Genomic DNA, 23,841 nt, shown 5'->3' on the forward strand with positions numbered 1-23,841 from the left:
CATGAATGTGCTTGGAAGCGTGTTGGGCTTCCTTCTCCAAAACACCTGCCAGTCTCTAAGCTCATTTATCAGTCCTGCTGGATGTTCCACGTCGTTTTTCCAACCAACGCAATAGCTTCTGATGTCGGGCTGGAATGTCGCAGGTATCGGCGATTATTGCAGATGGCATCAGCAGAAACAGATCACTACCTTCCCGATTTTCAGCACAGAATCGGGTGTCCATTTCCTGGCTGAGGTAGTAGAGCAAGGTAGGATTGGCGGCAGTTTTTGGACGATGGATTTGTCGTTTTGGCCTTGGCGTGATCGAACCACAGAGAGAATTCTGTTTCATCATTCGACCGTAGTTGACTCGTGCCTTCCAACACAGACACTGATTTGTCGTTTGTTGCATCACTCACTTTAAGAGTGTTTGTATTCCCAAGGGGATCGGAAGACGTGGTTGCTTCGTTACTTCGTACTCGTACCTCTGGTTGGGCCTCAGTTGCTGGTGCTGCTGCAGGCCTACCCTGTGGGTGTTGTGCCTCACCTGTTGTTATAGTATGGTCTGTCGCAGTGATGGACGAAAGAAAAGAAGTCCATAATTTTCGTCTTTTTTGGATCTTCCATGACACTCACTCGTTTTGTCTTAAGGCAAAGTAAGTGATGCGATGTTTCATGATCAATTTCCTCGCCTCTCAGCATTGTTGGATGGACGAGTGCACTAACGCGCTCGACGAGGATGTTGACAATAGCGTTGTGAACGTAGCCCAAGTCGAGCGAGTTAGTGAACTCATCTACATAGCACACGAGTATCCTGTGCACACACGAATAATTAGACGCAAACATTGAGACAATGATGCGCAAACGTCTGTATCTGCTGCTGTTCTGCAGCCAATATCATTGTGCTCAGCTGTGACCGAGTTTTAATGTAAAGCTGCATATTTATGCTTCACCCGTGTTTGCCACATCACATATTCACGTCATGCTCCACTCGCGTTGTGTAATCTCCACGTGATCTTCACGCCATATCCGCTGGAGCGGCTGCTGCTGCCGATCTCCCTTTAGACGGTGCATTTATGTGACGAAAGCATGCTTTTTTTTTTTTTACCATCGCACTTGGAGTGTTTTATAATAAAGCAAAAGTGATTTAAAACCTCTGAGCGTTGATATTCTGCCTGTAACGTTCCTTATTCAAAATGATCTGGACACGAGGGCAGTTCCAGGATATTCAAAGCTTAGAATTTATCATCGAAAATCCAAAGGGGGGTCCCCTGCACTCCCTTCTGGATCCGCCAGTGAGGTCGAGTTAAAATCCTAAAGTCAATAAAGTCATGCATGATGGCAATATATGTGACAATTGGGTGCATGGATGATACGGGTATATGGGGACATTAGAGGGCCATAATAGTCACGTGTTCAGATAACGATGGTATTTTTGTTCAAAATGAGTGTGTGAGGTGAAACTCCTGCTCCACGAGTGCTGTTCTAGTACCACTTTTGTCTTTTTCGTTTATATTAGTCAGGTTCACGATGTTAACAAATATAATTTCGTTCAAAATTTTGGGATTAGCAAACCTGTACATTTTTGGAATCATCAGAGCATGGAGAATCCGAAAATCAATGTTGGCATTTGCACAGACACCTGCATGGCCGCCATTTTGGATTTTGAAAATGGCCGCCATAAAATACATATTTTGCGCGATCTCGGCTTCTAATCAACCTAGAGACTTAATTAAATATGCTAATCCTATGTTTTCTGGGTCAAGGAATCCAATAAAGGCCTCAAAATAGTGCTCAGGATTATAGAAAAGCAACAAACAAAGGTAATTGAAAACCATTGTCTTTATATTTGTGATATAACTGTATTACATAATACATGATATTGCAAGTCCTTTGAAGTTATAGGTTGTTATAGGAAGTTATAGGTAGTATCAGATTGAACTATAAGTCCTATACACAGGATCTACTAGGTCTATACCGTTCAGGAATATGCTTTTACAGATCTTCATCACTGTCCTGAGGGTCATTTTCGCAAAGGTGTCTACGCAAATGTAAACATTAATTTTTGGATTCCTCATGCTCTGAATATTCCAAAAATGTATAGTTTTGCTAATCTACCAAAATTTTGAACGAAAAAAAACCGTGAACCTGACTATACGTTCAGAGATTAATCTGCCCATAATTTTTCATCGAGATTGGTTTATTCGTTTCTCTTTTCTCCCACCTGTGGAACCAACTTCCACATTTTCTTCAATCGCACTCTTCCCTGCAGGTTTTCAAGACTATCAGGTTTCAGAGCAATCGGTTGGTCGATAAAGGACTAGTAGGGATCCAAAGTGTGACAGCAGCCAGGTGTATGTCGCCACTGTGGGGATTGTCGCAGGTTTGGATGAACGAGGACGAAGGATCACGGGTTGAATACAGAAGCTTTTATTTCCGGAGCAGACAAGAAACAGGTCGTTTGGTCCTTCATCAACACCGCACCTTCCAAGCTGCGAAGCTTCAACGGTTCGGAAGACTTCGTTACGGCTCCATTAACGCTTCGTGAAACTAGAATAAGATGAATAACAATGTACCAGATACAGGTTTCGTTAACAAGCAGAAAATGCGAATCCGAAACGGCGCCATCTTGGCGTGTCCTTGGTAACAAGCATCGCGCTACTATTGCTCACTGATCAACGTCATCCTCACAGATTCACCACAGATATGTTTCAACGTAAATCACATGATTATACAATGGTTACATACCACTACGGGCCCTCTAAATCGCAACCGAAGGGAATTGAATACGATCGCATGCACCACGCTTATGCTGCGGCCACTTCCGCTTTTATTTACTCCTTCCGCTCTTCACGCGAGCAGAACCATTAACTCGTTAACTGTGAGTGCGTCCAAAACTCAATAACCTGTGGGTGTGTTTGAGCACTAACTTATTGAACCGTAACATTAAACGCTGTTAGCTACCTACTAACGTTGGTCTGCAATGACGTCATTAGCGGGCGTCACACAAAGTTTTAGGAGCCCCCATGATCCAAAATTGAAAAATCTTATACCGAGCGATTCTGCGGACCGTTGAGTAGAAGAAGGGATGTGTCAGGTTTCAGGGCAATCTATACTATAAGAGAGTCTGTCTGTCTGTCTGTCTGTGTGTCGCCATTTTTCTCAAAGATGGCTGAAGAGATCTTCCTCAAACTTTCAGAGGTTCATCAGTGAGGGCTTGGGAGTGTTTTTTCGGCCAAAAAAAGTTCGTTTTTTGGGATTTTAAAAAACAATCGCTCTACAGTGCCTAAGCCTTTTTGATTAATGACAGTTATAATTATATACAAGTATACATTCCCATAAATAAATACAAAACTATTCGCAAACATTTGAACACAAAGAAATCAAACAATTCCGGAAGTGTACAAAGTTGGTAGTAAGGCTTCTTCTTCTTCCTGAACGGAATTTTACTCAACTCAGAAACGTGATAAACGGCACATTCAGCAGCATATATTCAATAAAAAGGTGAAATGATGATTTCACATTTGTGATGGATTCTGATTTGGATGTAATTGCTTTTCCATTATATTTGCCCTCATCTCAAATAAGTTAATGTTTCTTTTTCACTTGAGCAACGCCGGGTACTCCAGCTATAAACACTTATATACTTTACTTGGGGTATTTACAAATACAAATACAACTTTGTCTAGGGGTAACATAGGCTGTGGCTGCGGCCTCATGCGGGGGTCTGGGGGGCCGAGGGAGGGTCGTAAATTATCTATGTAAATGTGTACCATGAAATGCCACCTGGTGTTGGTAGCAGAGGGTATTACAATTTCCTTTTTTACCTGGGAAACACTGAGGTTAAAGCACTCTGCTTAGGAAAAATTTTCCTCCTTCCCTTCCCTCCCCCTCCCCCAAATCGGAGGGGCCTGTTAAAGCCACCCCCCACCCCCCCAGAAAATATTTATATGTAGTATAGCCTCATCCCTCTCCCCTCACCTCCTGCTCCTCTCCCACTTCCACTCCACCCACTCCCTTCCTCACCCCTCCCTCTCCTGCCTCCAACAACCACCACACCTCCCGGCAACGTCGGGTACTCCTGCTAGTCGGATGATTGAAAAAAAGGGATGACGAGGGATGCATGATACCTAATGGTGGAGGCTAATGAAACACCTCCACCACAGCACGTCACACAGCTACAATCTGAAATGGCGGACCTTAAGAACCTTGTCCTGGAGTTCCACGCTGCGCAACACCAATCATGCCCATCTTAATGTACCACTTGCAGGGACAGAGAGAAACGCCATTCCTCGCACTACGGTTCGTCTTCACCTTGCATGAACACTCCAGATAGATGTTGTTACCATAGAAGCGCCTCCGCCTGTATAATTTTTTTATTCATAATTATGACGTCATAGGTCATGTGGTACGGACGCCATCTTGGAAAAACGTTACACTAAATCTTCCAAACTGCTCAATGGGAAAAATTGAAACATGGCTCATTGTCAAGTACTCACCATGGGGAATAAGATATATTGATGATGATGTTATCGGTGCCTTAATTATGACATCATAATTCGACAAGTACAACGCTTGATCTGATCAGTATGAAAAAAACAAAAATTCCTGTGCAACTGTTAGTCCGAGGGACACGAAATTTTCAGAATATGTGCGGCTCCTCCTGTAGAATTTTAAAATGAGAGTTATAACGTCAGGTCACGTGGTAAGATGCCATCTTGGAAATAATCGAAAAAAGTTGCACCTCTATATCTCCGAAACCGCTCCATGGAAACAATTGAAACATGGCTCATTGTCAAGTACTCCCCTTGGGGAATAAGATATGTTAATTATGATGTCATTGGTGCCTTGGTTATGACGTCATAATTCGACAAGTACAACACTTATCCGATCATTGTGAATTTTTTTCTCTGCAACTGTTGGTCTGATGGGCACGAAATTTTCACCATAGGAGCGCCTCCTCCTGTGAAATATTATAATGATAATCATGACATCATATGTCATGTGGTACAGGCGCCATCTTGGAAAAACCAAAACACGTTTCAACTCTATATCTTCAAAACCGCTGCATGGAAAAAAAAGAAAAGAAACATGGCTCCATATGGGGAATTGTAAAGAACTCCATATGGGGAATAGGTGTTGTTAACGATGACGTCATAGGTGCCATAATTATGACGTCATAATTCGACAGGGACAACGCTTCGTCTGATTAGTTTGAAATGTATTGAGCATGATCTATGCAACAATTATATTAGATAATATATATTTATGACCATTACTCACGTGGTCTGGCAGCCATATTGGATCAAAGAAAAAAAATGTTCAAAAACACAAGACTTGGCTCGCAACTTGTTGCCTGCGCAGGGTAAGTATTCTATAAATACCATGTAGTTATAAACTCAGAATTTGATGTCTCCAGAACGTATTGTCTTCCACGCTAAAGATCCCCCATCCTGACCCCATGATATGTATTACCCTCATTAATCTTTTCTAACCCAACCAATTACTTACCATTTTTAGAGTTTCCTCCTTTCCTCTCTCTCTCCCTCTCTCTCTCCCTCCTCTTTTACTCTTCGTTAATTCCCTCGATATTTGTCCCACTGCTCGTTCTTCTACCTTGCTCTTCCACGAGTCTCGCTCCTGGCACCTGATGGAACCTGATGGGCGGCGACCAATTTGAATTAAGTGTGCGCAGCCAGGTCACATTGCTCGCTACTGCACACAAGGAAACTTACTCCAGATTAATACTGGTACTGCACAGGTTAACCAGTCAGAAAACTAGAACCCCCCAGTGTGCAGAGTCACACACTGGGAGGGGTGTCCTTAGACTCTAACTCCGAACAAACCGAAGCATTTAGCAAGTTAGTTGGGTCTTGCCCCGTGCTGGCCGTGTCCATGGGGGGAGTGGAAGTTCCTTGTCTGTTGGACACTGGTTCCATGGTCACGACGATTACGGAAAGCTATTTTTTGGAACACTTTTCACATTTGCTTAAACAAGAACTTTATGACTGCAAGTGGCTGGGTCTTAAAGCAGCTAATGGGTTAGACATACCTTACCTTGGTTATGTTGATTTAGATGTAAAGGTACTGGACCGGTGCATGCCTAGTAGGGGCATATTGATTGTGAAAGAACCAGCCAATGGTGTTATCAAGAGTCGTAAAAAGACCACCCCTGGTATTCATGGCATAAACGTTATCACTGACTGCTACCATGAGCTATTTGAACAGCATGGCTCCAGATTATTTCAGAGTCCTGTGCAGTCTGCCGCCCCAGCATGGAGATGTGTGCTTCGTCACTGTCAGCGGACTGAGGCCATAGTAAGTTCCTCCTCTGTATTTAAGGTGAGGGTTCAGGGTACACTGCCCATACGCATAGTTGCTGGAACACTTTGCATGGTCCCTGTTACTTGCCCTCAGGTTCCACCTATGGATTTCTTACTTGAGCCCCTTGGTCCCCTTGACGGTTGCCTCCCGGAGGGTTTATTGGTCTCTCCTGCTTTGGTCCATGCTGAGAGAGGTACCCTTTATGCCCCTGTTACTAATGTAGGCCAGTCTGATGTGTGGCTAACACCTCACAGAGAGGTAGGGACAGTGCAGATGGTCAGTGGTCAAGATATTCAGGCTGGTAACTTCCCTCACATAGAGCTCTTACTTGACGAGTCTATACACGAATGTACGGCCCATGTGTCTGTCCAGTCGGTTGATCTGGATACTAATGTCCTTGCTGACCTTGAACACCTTGACTTTCCAGGCCTTACCCCTAGTGAAATTGTCGAGGCCAAGTCCCTATTAGGTGGATACCATTCTCTGTTTTCTAAAAGTGAGGGTGATTTAGGCTGTACCAGTCTCATTACACATGAGATCCCACTTTTTGACGACGTGCCTGTGCGCCAATGTTATCGGCGCATTCCCCCCTCGCAGTATGAAGCAGTTAGGGCACACATCAAACAGTTGCTGGACAGTCAAATAATTCGGGAAAGCAGCAGCCCTTACTCATCCCCGATTGTTTTGGTGGTGAAGAAAGATGGAGGCCTCCGTATGTGTGTCGATTACAGACAGCTGAATGCTAACACCCGGAAGGATGCATATCCACTTCCGAGAATTGAAGAGTCCCTTGATGCTTTAACAGGATCTAGGTGGTTCTCAACGTTGGATCTAGCTAGTGGGTACAACCAAGTGGCGATGGCTGAAGCTGATTCGGCCAAAACGGCGTTCTGTATGCCATTTGGCTTGTTTGAGTTCAATAGAATGCTTTTTGGTTTATGTAATGCGCCTGGGACCTTTCAGCGCTTAATGGAGCGCATGTTCGGGGACCAACGTTTCCAGTCCGTCCTGTTGTACCTTGATGACGTTGTTTTTTCATCTACAGTACACCAGCACCTTGATCGTCTGGAAGAGGTTTTTTCCAGACTTAAACAACAAGGGTTGAAGGTAAAGCTTTCCAAATGTCACTTTTTCCAAAAACAAGTCAAATATTTGGGACATGTTGTCTCTGAACAGGTCGTGGCTACAGACCCGGACAAAGTGGCTGTGGTGCGTGAATGGAAACGCCCCTCTCATCTGGCTGAGCTGCGTTCTTTCCTCGGTTTTGCCAGTATTACCGTAGGTTTGTAGATGGCTTTGCTAAATTAGCAGCCCCCCTCCATCATTTGGTAGCACAGCTGAGTGGGTCGAACAAGAAGGGCAAGACCCCCCCAGACCCCATTGTCCTCCGCTTGGGATGACCATTGTGAGCAGGCATTTTTGGCCCTTGAGAATCCCTGATCACTGCACTAGTTTTAGCCTACGCCGACTTCCAAAAGCCATTCATCCTCGAGATCGATGCTAGTCATGGTGGGCTTGGTGCAGTACTCTCCCAAGAGCATGACGGAAAGTGCAGGCCTATAGCCTTTGCCAGTCGAAGCCTTAAGCCGGCAGAAAAAAACATAGATAATTACAGCTCCATGAAGCTAGAGTTTTTATCTCTTAAATGGGCTGTCACAGAAAAATTCCGGGAGTATTTATTAGGTAATAGGGTTACAATTTACACTGACAACAATCCACTGAGCCATCTTCAAACTGCTAAATTAGGAGCACTGGAGCAGCAATGGGCTTCTCAATTGGCTTCCTTTGACTATACGTTGGAATACCGCTCAGGTCGTTATAATGGCAATGCAGACGCCTTGTCGAGGCAGTACTTTGAATGGTTTTCCCCAGGAATGGCTGTCCCTCCTGCTTTATCTCATCCTCCATCAGCTGACTCCTCTGTTTATCAGGAAGTTTACAGCAATGAGATTTCTGTCCTGCCTGGTTATTCACAGCTAGATTTGTCCACTTTGCAGAATCGAGATCCAGGCATTGGTCCCATGTGGAAACATTGGAGGGAGGGTCGAACCCCAGGGCCAAAGGAACATGAACAACTGAGTCAGGAAAGTAGGGAGTTGTTTCGCCAGTGGGGTCGCCTGGTGGAAAGGGAAGGCGTGCTCTATCGTCGGATCTACCCTCCAGGGGGCGGTAGAGAAGTGTTCCAAATTCTATTACCGAAATGCCTCAGAGAAGAAGTGCTCAAGTGCGTGCATGATGGACATGCACACCAGGGTATAGACCGTACTTTACAGCTCACCCAGGACTGGGGTTATTGGCCAGGTATGCCAAAGGATGTGGAAACATGGTGTTGCAATTGTGAAAGGTGTATTCTGGCAAAGGAAGGCCCTAAAGTTCGAGCTTATCAGGGAAGTTTGCAGGCATCCCGACCTAACAAACTCTTGGCAATGGATTTCACTGTGTTAAAACCATCCAGTGATGGAAGAGAGAATGTTATAGTGCTTACCGATGTATTTTCCAAGTTTACGCAGGCGATACCGACAAGAGATCAGTGGGCCAGTACAGTGGCAGATGTGTTGGTGAAACGGTGGTTCCACCTGTTTGGCACTCCAAGCCGTATCCACTCTGATCAAGGCAGAAATTTTGAAAGCAAGGTGATACAGCAGCTGTGTAAAATGTATGGGGTCAAGAAAAGCCGGACGACTCCGTATCATCCAGAAGGTAATGGGCAGTGTGAGCGGTTTAACCGCACCCTCCACGACCTCCTTCGTACTCTACCACCAGATAAGAAGAGACGCTGGCCCCATTTTTTATCACAGTTAACGTGTTCCTATAACACTACTGCTCATCAGTCTACCGGAATGACTCCACACTACATCATGTTTGGCCGTGAACCCCAACTCCCTGTGGATTTCCTCCTGGGCATCAACGAAGCCGATCCCAGTGAGGACACTTCAGAAGAATGGGTGCAGAAACATCAGGAATGCCTGAGGGTGGTGCATGATCATGTAAGGCAGCAATTGGAGGCCAAAGCTGAAAAGCGGAATCAAAAGTATAACCAGCAGGTAACTGATTCGGGCCTAGAAGAAGGTCAGTTGGTTTATTTGAAAAATCACCAGGTGCGAGGAAGAAATAAGATCCAAGACGTCTGGGATTCTCATCTTTACAGAGTTGTACGTCGACCTTAAGACCCAGGTGTCGTATATTGTTCCTGTCAATCAAGATGGCCCAGTTCACCAAGTACACCAAACGGAGTTGAGGAGTGTGCCTGGAAGAGAGGACTGTAATGCCCATCCGGTTGGTCCATTGTGTGCTGTTGACGACGACGAGATTGTTGTTACTGCTGATACTACAGATGACTCGGAGGAAGAGTCGATGCTTATGGTCCTTGACGAGGACTGGAGAGGAGAGCAAGTGATGTTGGTACCAGACCTGGAGAACAGTATGGAAACAAGTGAAAGTCCACTTGATCCTGGGAGCCTTGTGCAGGACCAGGAGAGTAGCTCTAGTGAATCTAGTGAAGGTTCATCTGACCAGGGATCACCAGCTGTCCCCAGCCTACGTCGTAGCACTCGAACTACTGCAGGTTACCATTCGAAACCGCATCGGTTGCCATGCCCTGTGAGAACCCACCAGTCACAAGCAAAAGGGGTTGAGTCAGGTAGTTACCAATCTTAGAACATGTGGTTTTGAGTGTTGAGGGTTAGCTCCTTACTTTGCCGTTTTCGGTTGGGTCATCGTCGGGGCGCCGATGCATTTGGGGGGGAGACGAATGTAGCCTGTGGGACCAATCATTAGTCGCCGTCAGGGATAATTATATTGGTTCCGCCCCTTTTGGCTTTATAAGCTACCTGTGCAGTCATATCGGGAGACTACTATTGTGTGGACTTTTTGAGGCCAGTCCGTGGCCTGCCTTTTTTATAATAAAAAAAGGTAAAAAAATCAAACATTTAAACAGCCTTGGACGTGCACCTTGACCCCACGGCCAAGGCACACCCGTCTATCAAGGCTGTCCCACTGTCCCATTGGCATACACATGCACCTCAACCCAAAAGCTGAAGCACATGGTCAATCAAAACACATGCAGCCTGACCCCGAAGGGCCAGAATGCATGGTCATACAATACGACCGTAGGTTTTAACACGGGTATTGTGTGGGTCCTCTGCGATAGTACTTCCTGGTTGCCGCAGTTAGGGTGCTGTGCTTGGGTGCGTCTGCTCAAGAAGTGTATTTCCGAGTTCTTGTACTCTCCAGTGAATTCCTGGCTGTCCAGTGGGTGTGTGCATGTAACCGGCAGACGAAAGTAGGCTTGCATTGAGTATGCGACGCCATTTTGTTCTTTTTATGTATAAATGAAATATGGACGCTGTTGTTGTTGTTAAATGGAAACTGCATTATGTGTTCACTGTCTCGGCAGAGGTCCAGTGGAGTGTTTCCACCGTGTCCTGGGTAACCCCTGATCGCTTGTGAAAAGGGTATGTGATTTTGTTTTATGTCGTGTAAACAATTAGCGTTTTGTGTATACTATATATTTAGTATATTTATATTGTATATTTATAAATATTTTTGCGTTTTGCGTTTTTGTATATTTATATTGGTGGGTAGTTGGGTTAGGTTAAACCCTTTTGGGGATGCTTTTAAGTATGAGAAAGGTAATTTTATGTTTTCTTTACAGATATTTGTTCAGTGCTGTCAGCTGCTGTTCTTTTGATAGGTTTTATTACTTGGCTGCTATTCGTCGTTTGGGGTATTCTCAAGTTTAATAAAGTGTTGTATTGTGCTCTCCTACCAAACTTTCCAATAAATTCTATTTATCTGAAATCTCTGTTTCTTCAGTTAACTGTTAATTGAACACTTACCTTTTTGGGGAATTGCTTTCAAATTACTTATTTAGGGTCTCCTACCCCATATGGGGGGAGTGGTGTAGTCTGTAGACACTACCAGGAGCCCTGAACTCCCCTGGGTGCCACGTAAAGAAGGGTAACCGTTTGTGATGAAAGATCAATGTTGAGTTGTAAGAATCTTTGCTTTGTGGTAACAGGGAGCAGTTTGTTTTCATAGTTATGTCCTCTCCCCCTGCAGATATTATTCCAAACGATTCTCCCGCAATTCCCACCACCGTTCACACGGGTCCACGCGGAATGGGGGGGTCATGAGCCCGTACTTTGAGCAATGAGTGCTCCTCCCGCCCCAAGCCCCGCCCTCTTCCACTTCCCAACAATCGCTGCCATGAGGGCGTGGCCGCACTTCGTGACGTCACGCGCCTTTAAACGATTGGCAAAAGATTTGACAGCGTACAGTCGGACAAGGAATCGTGGGACTCACTTTGGATTTGGGTAACGAGTTCGGAAAGTATAAATCGAGGAATAACCGAAGCTGGTTAAGGTGTTGCTTTCCGGTCTATTGGTGGACCTTATTTAACGAGTGCGGTCGTTTTAAGTAGGACGAAGGAGTAAGTTGACATCGCAACACCGGCATTCCCTCGTGGTTCTGCTGGGCGACCCGAACCCGAGTCTTCGGAAAGGTTACCTACCGATCCACCTGGAGAGGTCGCGATGACCCGCTGCATCCTACGCTCAGCGCTCCTCTTGGCGGTCACGGTGCTCGGTCAGTATCCCCACCACCGGTCATGCCCGACACGGCACAAGTGCACAACCCTCCATCCCTCCCTCCCGCGCCCGTCGTGTCCCCGCTTGCCCGCGCACCTTGCACCACGTGCTTCGCGCGCAGGTAAACATCGGCGGTGCCTTGTCGTGTGTGCAGAACGATTCGGACTCCGAGCGCACCGCAGACCTCCATTTAGAGATCGCAGACACAACCCCGCACTTCATTAAAAAAAGATATAAATAATTACAATTAAATGATTATTTCATTAATATGCAACGTCGTCCTGAGGATCGTCTCCTTTTGAGATTTCCCCGTCGAGGTTCGATTCCCGACCCGAATACAAGCTGTCGGATTGCTGCATCGCCAGGTGTGCCGCCGCTCGGACGGACGTTAAGCCGGCTGTCCCGTTTGCCGGCGTTAGTCGATGGATGTTGAAGATCCCATGGAGTTCCTTCATGAAGAGTAGGCAAGCTATCGCTGGCACCATGGACGAAATCCAAATTCCTACCTCGATATCGGGAAAGCTTTCTCTGGTTCACCCCACAAAAGGAAGCCGATTAGTAAGAGGGCTGATCAATAAGTTCGTAACCTAAGGTATACATAGAAAAACAGAATCGCGATGATTATTCAGCTGATGGGAGAAATTGCTCCCAAAAACCCTCATAACCCACCACCTTTACCCTTCCCCACATTCTAAAACTACAACTACCCCAACAACGCCACGGACATCCACAATACCTCCACCTCACCCACCAAGTAACCTTGATACCTTTAACCGCATAGCTTTAGAGACTTCTTCTTCCTTAACAGCCACCATTATTCCCATGTTCTTGTGGGGTTGGCAAGCGGAGGTTTTTGGCCCAAGTCATTCACGAACCAGCTGGCCAAGCTTGGAGGAGAGTGTGCTTACCTTTGGGGCTAGACCATGGTTAAACCACACTCGATGGTGTAATGGTTCGAGAGTCCACTCTGAACGTGGGAGGTCCTTGGTTCAAACCCCGTCGGAGTCATATCAAAGACTTTAAAATGGAACATGCTGCTTCCTCGCTCGACTCTCAGCATTTAAAACGATAGAGACAGACAACCAACCTTAGGTTGGCAACTATTGCACAGGCTTTATTGGCCCAATGGCCTCCTCTTACATTGAAGTTTGTTGTAAGAGCTCTTCCTTTTGTGTGCCATCCCTCGGATGGATGCGAAACACGGTGTCCTGTCTGCTTGCATTAGTTGGTAGATGTGAAAGATTCCACGGTGTCCTTCCTGGAAAGTAGGCGAGTTACTGGCGGCAACATGAACAAATTCCTCGCCTGCCTACCTGAGTCGGAGTGTCGACCTGACCAGGATCGTAGCCTAGTGACTGTTTCGGCAGCACCAACACTCTGCATCGGGCAGGGTACCTGGTCATTGTAATGATGATGAAGTACAGACTAAAAGTAATGCTGAGAATTACTAATAATGCAAGCAATCCAATTTTAGCATGGAAATCAAAATATGTCTTTGCAATTACAATGATATATATATGTATTTATATATATATACACACACACACACACACACACACACACACACACACACACACACACACACACACACACACACACACACACACACACACACACACACACACACACACACACACACACACACACACACACACACACACACACACACACATCTGAATGAATGAATATTCATTGTATATTCGTATTCGTATTCATTCATTCATTCATTCATTCACACATATCTGTGCAGTGTCTGTGTTGTGTTGTCACTGAACTACTTCCTCAAACTTTTGTGAAATCGTACCAAACTTCTGGTATGCACCTATCTCTCCCGTGGGTATGTCCTAGGGGTATTGTTTTTGAAAATTTTTTGGGGGGAAAGTGTGGTTTTTTTTTTTTTTTGAAAAATGTTTTGAAACTTTTTTTTTTTGAAACTTAAATCTTCAACTTCAATTGTTCATGAAAATTTTATATCATGTATATTACAAATACATTGTGCAACATAATTGTTTATATTATGATTGGTGTAAACCATGACAAAACAGCAACTCAGGTACAGTCATCTATCTACGTATCTACATATCTGGGCAGTGTCTGTGTTGTCACTAAACTACTCCCTCAAACTTTTGTTTCCGTGGTTGTGAAGTGTTTTTAATAACGGTGGTGGTGAGGTGTTTTGAATTACGTGGCTGTGAGGTGTTTTGAATTACGTGGTGGTGAGGTGTTTTGAATCATGTGGTGGTGAGGAGTTTTGAATCACGTGGTGGTGAGGTGTTTTGAATTACGTGGTGGTGAGGTGTTTTGAATTACGTGGTGGTGAGGTGTTTTGAATTACGTGGTGGTGAGGTGTTTTGAATTACGTGGCTGTGAGGTGTTTTGAATTACGTGGCTGTGAGGTGTTTTGAATTACGTGGTGGTGAGGTGTTTTGAATTACGTGGTGGTGAGGAGTTTTGAATCACGTGGTGGTGAGTTTTGAATCATGTGGTGGGTGAGGCGTTTTGAATAATGTGGTGGGTGAGGCGTTTTGAATCATGTGGTGGGTGAGGCGTTTTGAATCACGTGGTGAGGCGTTTTGAATCACGTGGTGGGTGAGGCGTTTTGAATCACGTGGTGGGTGAGGCGTTTTGAATAATGTGGTGGGTGAGGCGTTTTGAATCATGTGGTGGGTGAGGAGTTTTGAATCACGTGGTGAGGCGTTTTGAATAATGTGGTGGGTGAGGCGTTTTGAATCATGTGGTGGTGAGGCGTTTTGAATCATGTGGTGGGTGAGGCGTTTTGAATCATGTGGTGGTGAGGCGTTTTGAATCACGTGGTGGTGAGGCGTTTTGAATCACGTGGTGGTGAGGCGTTTTGAATCACGTGGTGGTGAGGCGTTTTGAATCACGTGGTGGTGAGGCGTTTTGAATCATGTGGTGGTGAGGCGTTTTGAATCACGTGGTGGTGAGGCGTTTTGAATCACGTGGTGGTGAGTTTTGAATCACGTGGTGGTGAGGCGTTTTGAATCATGTGGTGGTGAGGCGTTTTGAATCACGTGGTGGTGAGGCGTTTTGAATCACGTGGTGGTGAGGCGTTTTGAATCACGTGGTGGTGAGGCGTTTTGAATCATGTGGTGGTGAGGCGTTTTGAATCACGTGGTGGTGAGGAGTTTTGAATCACGTGGTGGTGAGGCGTTTTGAATCACGTGGTGGTGAGGAGTTTTGAATCACGTGGTGGTGAGGAGTTTTGAATCACGTGGTGGTGAGGAGTTTTGAATCACGTGGTGGTGAGGCGTGTTGAATCACGTGGTGGTGAGGAGTTTTGAATCACGTGGTGGTGAGTTTTGAATCACGTGGTGGTGAGGAGTTTTGAATCACGTGGTGGTGAGGAGTTTTGAATCACGTGGTGGTGAGGCGTTTTTTATTTTGTGGTGGTGCGGTGTAATCGTCCCAAACCTCCAATCTGCACCGACCCCTCCTGTATGTACGTGGTGAGGGTTTTTTTTTTTTTTTTTTAAATATATAAACCTAAACTGCTTATCCTTAATAGCAAGTCTTTCGAAATGTAATATCACAAACGCTACAAATAAATTTGTGCAAAATAATTGTTTGTTTTAGAATTGGTGTAAATCATGACAACACAGCAACTCAGATACAGTCATCATCTTCAGCTAAAACAAGCCCGTTCCTGTGTAACAACGCATGGTGAGGCGAGCCAAGCTTGTGTGTGTGTGTGTGTGTGTGTGTGTGTGTGTGTGTGTGTGTGTGTGTGTGTGTGTGTGTGTGTGTGTGTGTGTGTGTGTGTGTGTGTGTGTGTGTGTGTGTGTGTGTGTATATATACATATAGATAGTCGTGCGATCCCTTCGGTTAACACCAGGGACCGCGGAAGACCGAACAGCTTCAATGGAGGTGACGATCAAACACGGATTCGGCTATAAAAGCACGGGAGGAAGAAGTGAAGAAGAAGAGGCGGAAGCACTTATCTACAACATTCCGACTGCAGCTCTGATCCTGCAGGGGATTAACGCAAACGAACACAAGATTTGAAGGGAAAAGAAAATAATACAAGGGTTTATTTTAAATAAAGGTCGGGACAGGGAAACGCAATGATAAATAACGGACCTAAATCGGGATCCCGCACACCGACTTCCAATTACGAGACAAAGGAATGAATTGCATAAAATAACTGCCCCGTGGTGTAATGTTTTGTGGGGTGCGGCCTTATCTGTCAGTAGTGTGCAGTGTGTCGTCCGGGTTCGAGCGCAGTCGTCTGACCGCGGCTCCGGTCAGCGGGAAGCAGGCCTCGATGCGCCCCTCGTTTGTGCGCCGTCGGGCTTCACCGAGCGCCTCGCTGCACCCGCAAGTCTCGCTCGTAGCACCAAGCACAAGAACCGCTCCAAGCACCGCACACCACAACAACGCAGGGCTAGCGATCTCCAACACGAGGCTGATCTCCAACACGAGGCACAGACAGGAACGGAGAGAGAAGAGAGAGGGAGGAAGGAAGGAAACGAATCGGCCCAGGCCAGCAGAGAAGAGAGATGGAAGAGACAAGAGGAGACGGGCGATCTTCAACACGAATGGGTCCAGCGCGAAGAGACAAAATGTCGTTGAGCGAGCCACCATAAACCTTTAGATATTGAATTTAAGATGTACGAGTGTCAATACAAAATCACAGTACTACATATTACCTACAAGAGGTAGTTAAAATTTTCAATTTGCCAATTAAGATAAATTAAAAATTTTAACGAAAATTTACATACATAATATGTAGTTCTGTGATTTTCTATATATACTCGTACATCCTAAATTCAATATTAAAAAGTTTATGGCACTTTTAAACAATTTTGGCGGCCATTTTGAAAAAGTGGACGCCATGTTGAATTTTCGAATTTGCTAAAAACTGGATTTAAAGAGTATCTTCAAAGAACATCATTGTCAAGTTTCATGCTTGTCACAATGTGAACGGTTTTTTGTATTGGTGGCCTGGCTAAAAGCTCAAAACCAAAGTGAAAGAAAACCCGAGGCCACAAAGCTGGTGGTAGTGGGAGAGCGGTCACCAAGTCCTTTGTCTTGTCTTCACCCTGATATTCGGATGATGCTCAAGGTCTACTGCATCGTTGAGTGGGACAAACAATATCTTGTTATTAGTAGCTGTCCCAATAATCCATGCATATACCTTGGGAAGTTATCGAGATCGGTCTATGAGAAGTCCTGATGACCGACGAGCTCAAGTTTGCCAAATATTTCATTGACACCCTCTTCATTTTCAGGGCAGGCAAAGCTACAATAATGTATCTCAACAATGGTTCGGAGCCACAGTTTCCACCTTTATTAATTTTTTATGTTGTCAAGGACATCTTAAAACGAGCCTCGATTCAGTATACAAAAAAAAAAAAAAAAAAAAAAGGGGGGAAAAAAAAAGGGGAGAAAAAAAAAAAGAAAAAAAAAAAGAAAAAAAAAAGAAAGATCTATATTGAACATAAAGCGCATTTTTAAACAAATGCACACAGTATAACATACAGATGATCTGCCACCGAACATACTGATCAGTGATCATCTGAACGTTACACCATCCCTACCCTGAGTCTTGATCTCTGTAAACTACAATAAAAACACAGCACCAGAAAAAAAGAATATACACTGCAAAAGGAATTATTGTTTCAGAGAAATCATTGTGTGTGTGTGTGTGTGTGTGTGTGTGTGTGTGTGTGTGTGTGTGTGTGTGTGTGTGTGTGTGTGTGTGTGTGTGTGTGTGTGTGTGTGTGTGTGTGTGTGTGTTTGTTTGCAGGACTGGCCCTGTGTGCGCCAGAATGCAACGATACGTCACTTTGGATTGACATGAGAGAGACCTGCTACTCTTCTTTTGACAATCACATCAGCACATTGAATGAGAGCTTGCACTGCAATTGGACTCTTACTTACAGGTAGAGTAACACTTTCACCCAGAGGAATCGATTGTGCAATGTGTACAAGAGCTTTTTGTTTGAATTATTCACTCGTAAACAAAAAGGAATGCATACTCAAAGTAGATTATGACTTTGATCCAAATTGAGTTTTCCTGTATCAACAGAAAATGGTACGAGTTGGTAACTCGGTTGTTGTTGTTGTTGTTGTTGTTGTTGTTGTTGTTTTATTTTTGTGGTTTATGGAAGCTGCCGTACAAGCCAAGTACATAAATAATGAGGTCACACTGTTCACTCGTTATTCATTTAATTGATTTACTTATCTGCTTGCAGAGTGCAAACACGATCCATGTTCCATTTGTAAATAATAACACCGTTTAGTAAGATGATTGGCCTTGAAATTACCTGAACATTACAAGATTATGGCTACACATGGGAAATCTGTGGTTTGTGCTGAGCAGGCAGGAGCCTTTTATATAGTACTTCCAAAGTTTTTTTTTTTTTTTACTGTTAAAGCAAATGAGTTGGGTTAGGTACTGTGACGTCATTGGACAACATGATTTGTTTAAAGGATGTTCACATTTCAACACCTTTGCTATTTAGGTATGGCGCTATGACAACGTAAACAACCTTCTCCTTTGTAAACCTGCAAGTAAGAATACACTTAATAATCGTACCTTGTCTATATATTGGCTATCTACATATTACGTACCCAAAAAAACGAAGGAATATTTACTTCCTTTCTCCCCACACATTCTTATTCCTTCCCCTCCTCGAGATTCCATATAGTGGGGCGGCTTAGCCCAAATATTCAAAAGAATTGTGCATTTTGTGATACAAGCACCAAATTTGGCACAAATGTACATTAATATGTTGCGAACATTTTCAGATATTGGGCCACTTGAAATTCCGTAATTTTTTTTTCAAATTTTTTCAAATTTCGTAATTTCAAATTTTTCGGGTGACACCGTCACAATTTCGGTCTTCGAGGCCGGCCGATAGGCAAAGTGTGACCGGAAGGGACGAGGTTCTCCTGACCACGTGGCCCTCGATCTGGGAAGCGAGAGGCGTTCCATTAGTGGACGCGCCCCTCACGCCCGACTTTTGGGCGGCCCCGGCAGGCCGTTTGTTTTGACGTTCCGTGACAGGCCCCGCACCCCCACCTCCGGGCCGACCGGAAGCTTGTGCTGAGTACATCATACCTGAACAACTCAGTGAGGCAGAACACAGCAGTGCACACCAGGGTGACCCCTTCAGTGCATAAACCAATTAACCTGTCCACTGCAGGGCATATAGAAATGAAGTTATTTTCTGCATATAATAATAATATAAGTTCAGTTCTATATAACAATTTCTGTTATCACCACTACCACTACAACTACCACTACTACAAGCTTTGTCTGGAATTTTGTGGACTAACAGACAAACAGACATACAGACAAGCTGGGATCAAAACATTACCTCCTTCCACCATTGAGTGTAGAGGTAAACATCATGGAAATTATATCATGCCCTAGATTTAATTCATGCTTACCCGTGTATTTGCTTCACTGGTTCACAAGGTCTTTTGCATACATGTAATTCAGACTCTCGTCTTCATTGCTGACCACACAATGTTCGCAACATATTAATGTACATTTGTGCCAAATTTGGTGCTTGTATCACAAAATGCACAATTCTTTTGAATATTTGGGCTAAGCCGCCCCACTATATCGGCCGGCCTCGAAGACCGAAATTGTGACGGTGTCACCCGAAAAATTTGAAATTACGAAATTTGGAAAAATTTGAAAAAAAAAATTACGGAATTTCAAGTGGCCCAATATCTGAAAATGTTCGCAACATATTAATGTACATTTGTGCCAAATTTGGTGCTTGTATCACAAAATGCACAACAGGTTTGCTATGCTGCTACACTAATATACTTTCTGGAAATTTCCATGTGCTTAAATGTGAAACTTGTATTAAGGGGCTATACATCTGAATTTTCAAATCGAGTAATATCATCGACACATTTTACTGTGACAGTAATGGGTACATTGACATTTTTGACATTTTCAGTCTTCGGCTGAGTTGTTATTGTCTATTAATGTCAAATGTTGAAAGTGATCCAATATTTTCTGGTGAAGAAGAAGCTGGGAATTTCTCTTCTTGTCCCTCCTTTTTGTGTTCACACACACACACACACACACACACACACACACACACACACACACACACACACACACACACACACACACACACACACACACACACACACACACACACATATACACACATATTAGGCTGATAAATCACCCTTCATTCACCAGTGTTACATCTGATATTTCTCTGCTGGCTTGAATTAGTTTTACATTTTTCGCTGAAAACATGCCAGGATGGGCAATGCCCACATTTTGTGTCATTCAAAGATCTCGCACAAAAACACTCTGGTTAGGGTTGTATTACGTGGGATGTTCGAAAGGTTCCAGGAACGGGTTTCTCGGACTGTTGCATGTCTCATTTTGAGAACATCACAAACAGCCTCCGTGCCAAAAGAGGCATGAGTTTATCACAACACCCAAAACGAGTTCAAGGAGAATCGCTAACTTTGTTGATACGTCTGACGTCAGTTTTATCTTCGTCACAGTTTTGTTTCCCTCACAAGAGGAGAGGGTATTGCATTTGAGTCCTTTGTCTGTCTGTCTGTTTGTTTGTTTGTCCGCACAGAATAAATGATTCTTTTCTGCAACCGTTTTTTTTTTTTTTTTTTTTTTTTTGTATACAAGATCGAGGCTCGTGAAAGAGCGAACATTAATCACACAGAAAGACAAACAGACACATAAAACATATAACATCGGGAGCGGTAGACAAGATGGGGAGAGAGGGGGAAGGACACAAACACAACATTTGAGAGCAGGGACCGAGAGACATGGAGACATCGAGAGATCTGAGAGAGGGCGAGGGCTTTGGGGGGGGGGGGGCATGGGAAGGGGGCGGTGGGAGAGGTATAAAACATATGGACACTGCCAGGACTTCCAGGAAAGAAGTTGGAATTTCAAACAAGGTGGATCTGGGGTGAATTAGCGGGGGTAGAAAATATCAAGGTTTTGGATGGGGGAAGATAAGAGATGGTGGTGAACAGCTGTTTTAAAGACTTGGAGGGAGGGGTGGGATTGAAGGGAGTGAGGGAGTTTGTTCCAGAGGCGGGAGAAAAGAGGAATGAAAGAGTGAAGGTGAGCAGAGAGCCGAGATTTCGGCAGTTTAACCATCAGAGGGTTGCTGGCAGATCTTGTGCGACCTGTAGGAATATTTGGGGGACAGAGCACAGAGAGAGCTGGGGGTGCAAGGCCGGAGAGGAGTCGGTAGAAGACAGAAAGACCACCTACCTGCCTGCGGTGAGTGAGTGAAAGGCCCTCAGAGATAGCTTCATCGCGGGAGATTCCAATAATTCTGAAAGCTTTGGTTTCAACAGCGTGAAGCCGAGCTAGGTGTGAGGCAGGAGCACCGGCCCATAGTTGGTCTGATCCACAGAAGATTTCACCATAAGTGCACCACCTCCTGTAGAATATTTTTAATATAATTATGACGTCATAGATCACGTTGTTTGTGCACCATCTTGGAAAAACCAAAAAACTTTGCACCTCTATATCTCAAAGCGCTGCATAGAAAAAAATTGAGACATGGCTCATTGTAAAGAACTCACCATGGGGAATAACATATGTTAATGATGATGTCATAAGTTCCTCCATTATGACCATTATTCGAGAAGTACAAAACTTCATCCGATCAGGATGACATTGCTTGTGCGTCATCTATGGATAAAAATAATAATAATGATGTCATCAGTCACATGGTTCGGCCGCCATATTTGTTTCAACACAAAAGCCTTAAAAACCACTAAAAACATGTCCTGGCGAGGGTCAGCATTCTCTGATTGCTCTTTATGTAATTTTTTTGTACCTCTTTATTCCATCTCCAGGTGCCGAAGAGGGCCCGGCGATGAGGCGTGCCGAAAAGGCGTATCGGTTTTCACTCTTTGTTTTATTTCTTGTTTGTTTCCTTTCTTTCTTTCTGTCTTGTTTGTTTGTTCCGGCAATATCTCATCCATCCTTTGAGCTAGGAGTGCTTTGGCAAAAACTATATATTTTTTATTTTTTGATTAATCAATTAATTGATTAATTATTGCTTAATTATTATCGATATATTAAGTACTTATTTATTTTCTTTCTCATCTGGGCAATATCATGAGCACCTTTTGAGCTAGGAAGCTGATATTTGGACACAACAGTGACCAAGTGATTTGGCTATAAAGGATATTTTTGATTTATTGATTAAAAATATAAATCAATTAATTTTTCGATTAATTACTTAATTCATTAATTTTCAAAAACATTACAGATTCGGATGAAACGGTGGTGGTTTAGGCATTCTCATAGCCAATTGATTAAGAAATTAATTATGTTACGGTTTTTTTTTTTTTTTTTTTTTTAATTACGCAATTCATAAATTATTATACACTGCTCCCTCCCAATACCGTCTCCATGTGCTGCACGGTGGCATCGCCGGGCACCAAAGTGCCCTGGCAATGTCACGCACTGGAGGATATGTTATTTATTTATTTGTCATGGCAGCGGTGTATTTTGAATGTAGCTCTACTTGCTTTATTTTCTGTCACTTGCTCGCAAAAAGGTAACGCTTCTATGTAGCTATTTTGAGTGATGCCAATGAGCTTAATATGCCCCAAGTTTGACTCTTTCCCACCCCTTCCATTAAATTGATGCACATACTGTTCCATACTGCAGTGATAGTTGAGAGGTATTTTTGATCTGTAATGGGTGGATATTCATAGAACTTGGTGATGTGATCCACATGCTTGACTCGTGTTTCTGCGACCACACGTTCAAATCCCCAATGTTTTTGGCCTTCGCATAAAGTTGGTGAATTTGTCCTTGGTGAAACCAATAAGATGAGGGGGTACCCTGGGTACAAACAACACGTGTTCAAAAGCAGTTTGAAATCAGGCCAGCTCTGTTTTTTTTCCTGTTTTTCAGATGTAGATACATAGAGAATCGCCTTATTTAATATAGTAGGATATCCTTGTGCTTGAGTTTTAAACACAGCTGGAAAGCATTTAGGAAGCCTGCTTAAAATCCTTTCGAAAGGATGATTTCCTTCCTTTTTATTTTTGGAGTGCGGTGCCATCTAATTGGTAATTATTATTTTTTAATCCATGAAAGATGGCATAGTAGTAGTAGTAGTCGTAGTAGTAGTAGTAGTACTGCAGATGTGGTAAGCCTAAAATGAAATGACATTAAAAAGTTACCGGAAAAAGAGAAGGACCGTGTGCAAATGTGGGTAATATGTGAGTTTGGAAATATAATGAGAACCGTGTGCAAATATTCATGTTGATAGGCTAGATGGTGATTATTATGATGCCGGTAACTCTCGCTAAGGGCGAAATGTCCTTATTACATTGTCATTGATCTATCTTCCCTCTTTCTGGGTAATGGTCGTGTTAATTACAGGTTCTACGACGAACTGACGCATTGCACGAAAATTGCGGCACAGTTGTCCAAATGCTTCTGGCCCAATGAACATGTCGATCAGTTCTTCATGGAAGTACATCGGACCTTGCTGGCTGAGTGCCTACCACAGCCCGTGGCACAACAGGACCCACCGGATGCCATACTAGCGGCCTTGATCTCGACGCCGATGCTCCTTACCACCATCATGGCTGCTCTTGTCGTCTGGTGCAGCAAGAGGAGTGAGAGTGCAGACTAATCATTGTTCAGTTAAGCAACGTGTACACTCGGATGAACCTTAATAATCATAATATACTGTAATATTCTTTTAAATATAAGAACAGACATGACACTGTACAAGTTGACACATCCATATGCAAACACAGGTACCTAAATAAGACCAGACATGACACTGACATGTTGCCACATCCATATGCAAACACAGGTATTCTTGAGTTCTAGGAGGGCATTGCCTGCATTTTCGCTGTGGGATCAGTTGTGGTCGAGGTGGCATTAGACATTTAAAATTTGCTATCTTATGCGAAGCCATTACTGATTGGTCGTGA

At 43.9% G+C, this 23,841-nt stretch overlaps 2 protein-coding genes across 3 annotated transcripts in view; one reads left to right on the top strand and one right to left on the bottom strand.

The window, feature by feature from the left end:
• The window catches only part of MOB4 (MOB family member 4, phocein), a 456,882-nt gene that overhangs the window by 214,784 nt on the left and 218,257 nt on the right, over positions 1-23,841 (bottom strand). The gene's annotated exons all lie outside the window — the stretch shown is intronic.
• The window catches only part of LOC137434084 (receptor activity-modifying protein 1), a 33,569-nt gene continuing 21,282 nt past the window's right edge, over positions 11,555-23,841 (top strand). Inside the window, exons 1-3 of one of the 2 annotated variants that reach the window (XM_068126742.2) lie at positions 11,555-11,889; positions 17,660-17,795; positions 23,279-23,517. In XM_068126742.2, coding sequence (XP_067982843.2) covers positions 11,838-11,889; positions 17,660-17,795; positions 23,279-23,517 — 427 coding nt within the window. In that variant the 5' untranslated portion in view covers positions 11,555-11,837. Of the gene's footprint in view, positions 11,890-17,659; positions 17,796-23,278; positions 23,545-23,841 lie in introns of both variants that reach the window. The other variant, XM_068126741.2, reaches the window with a different exon arrangement.

The sequence above is a fragment of the Myxine glutinosa genome, chromosome 10 (genome assembly GCF_964187855.1).
Source record: "Myxine glutinosa chromosome 10, kmMyxGlut1.1, whole genome shotgun sequence".
NCBI lineage: Eukaryota > Metazoa > Chordata > Myxini > Myxiniformes > Myxinidae > Myxine > Myxine glutinosa.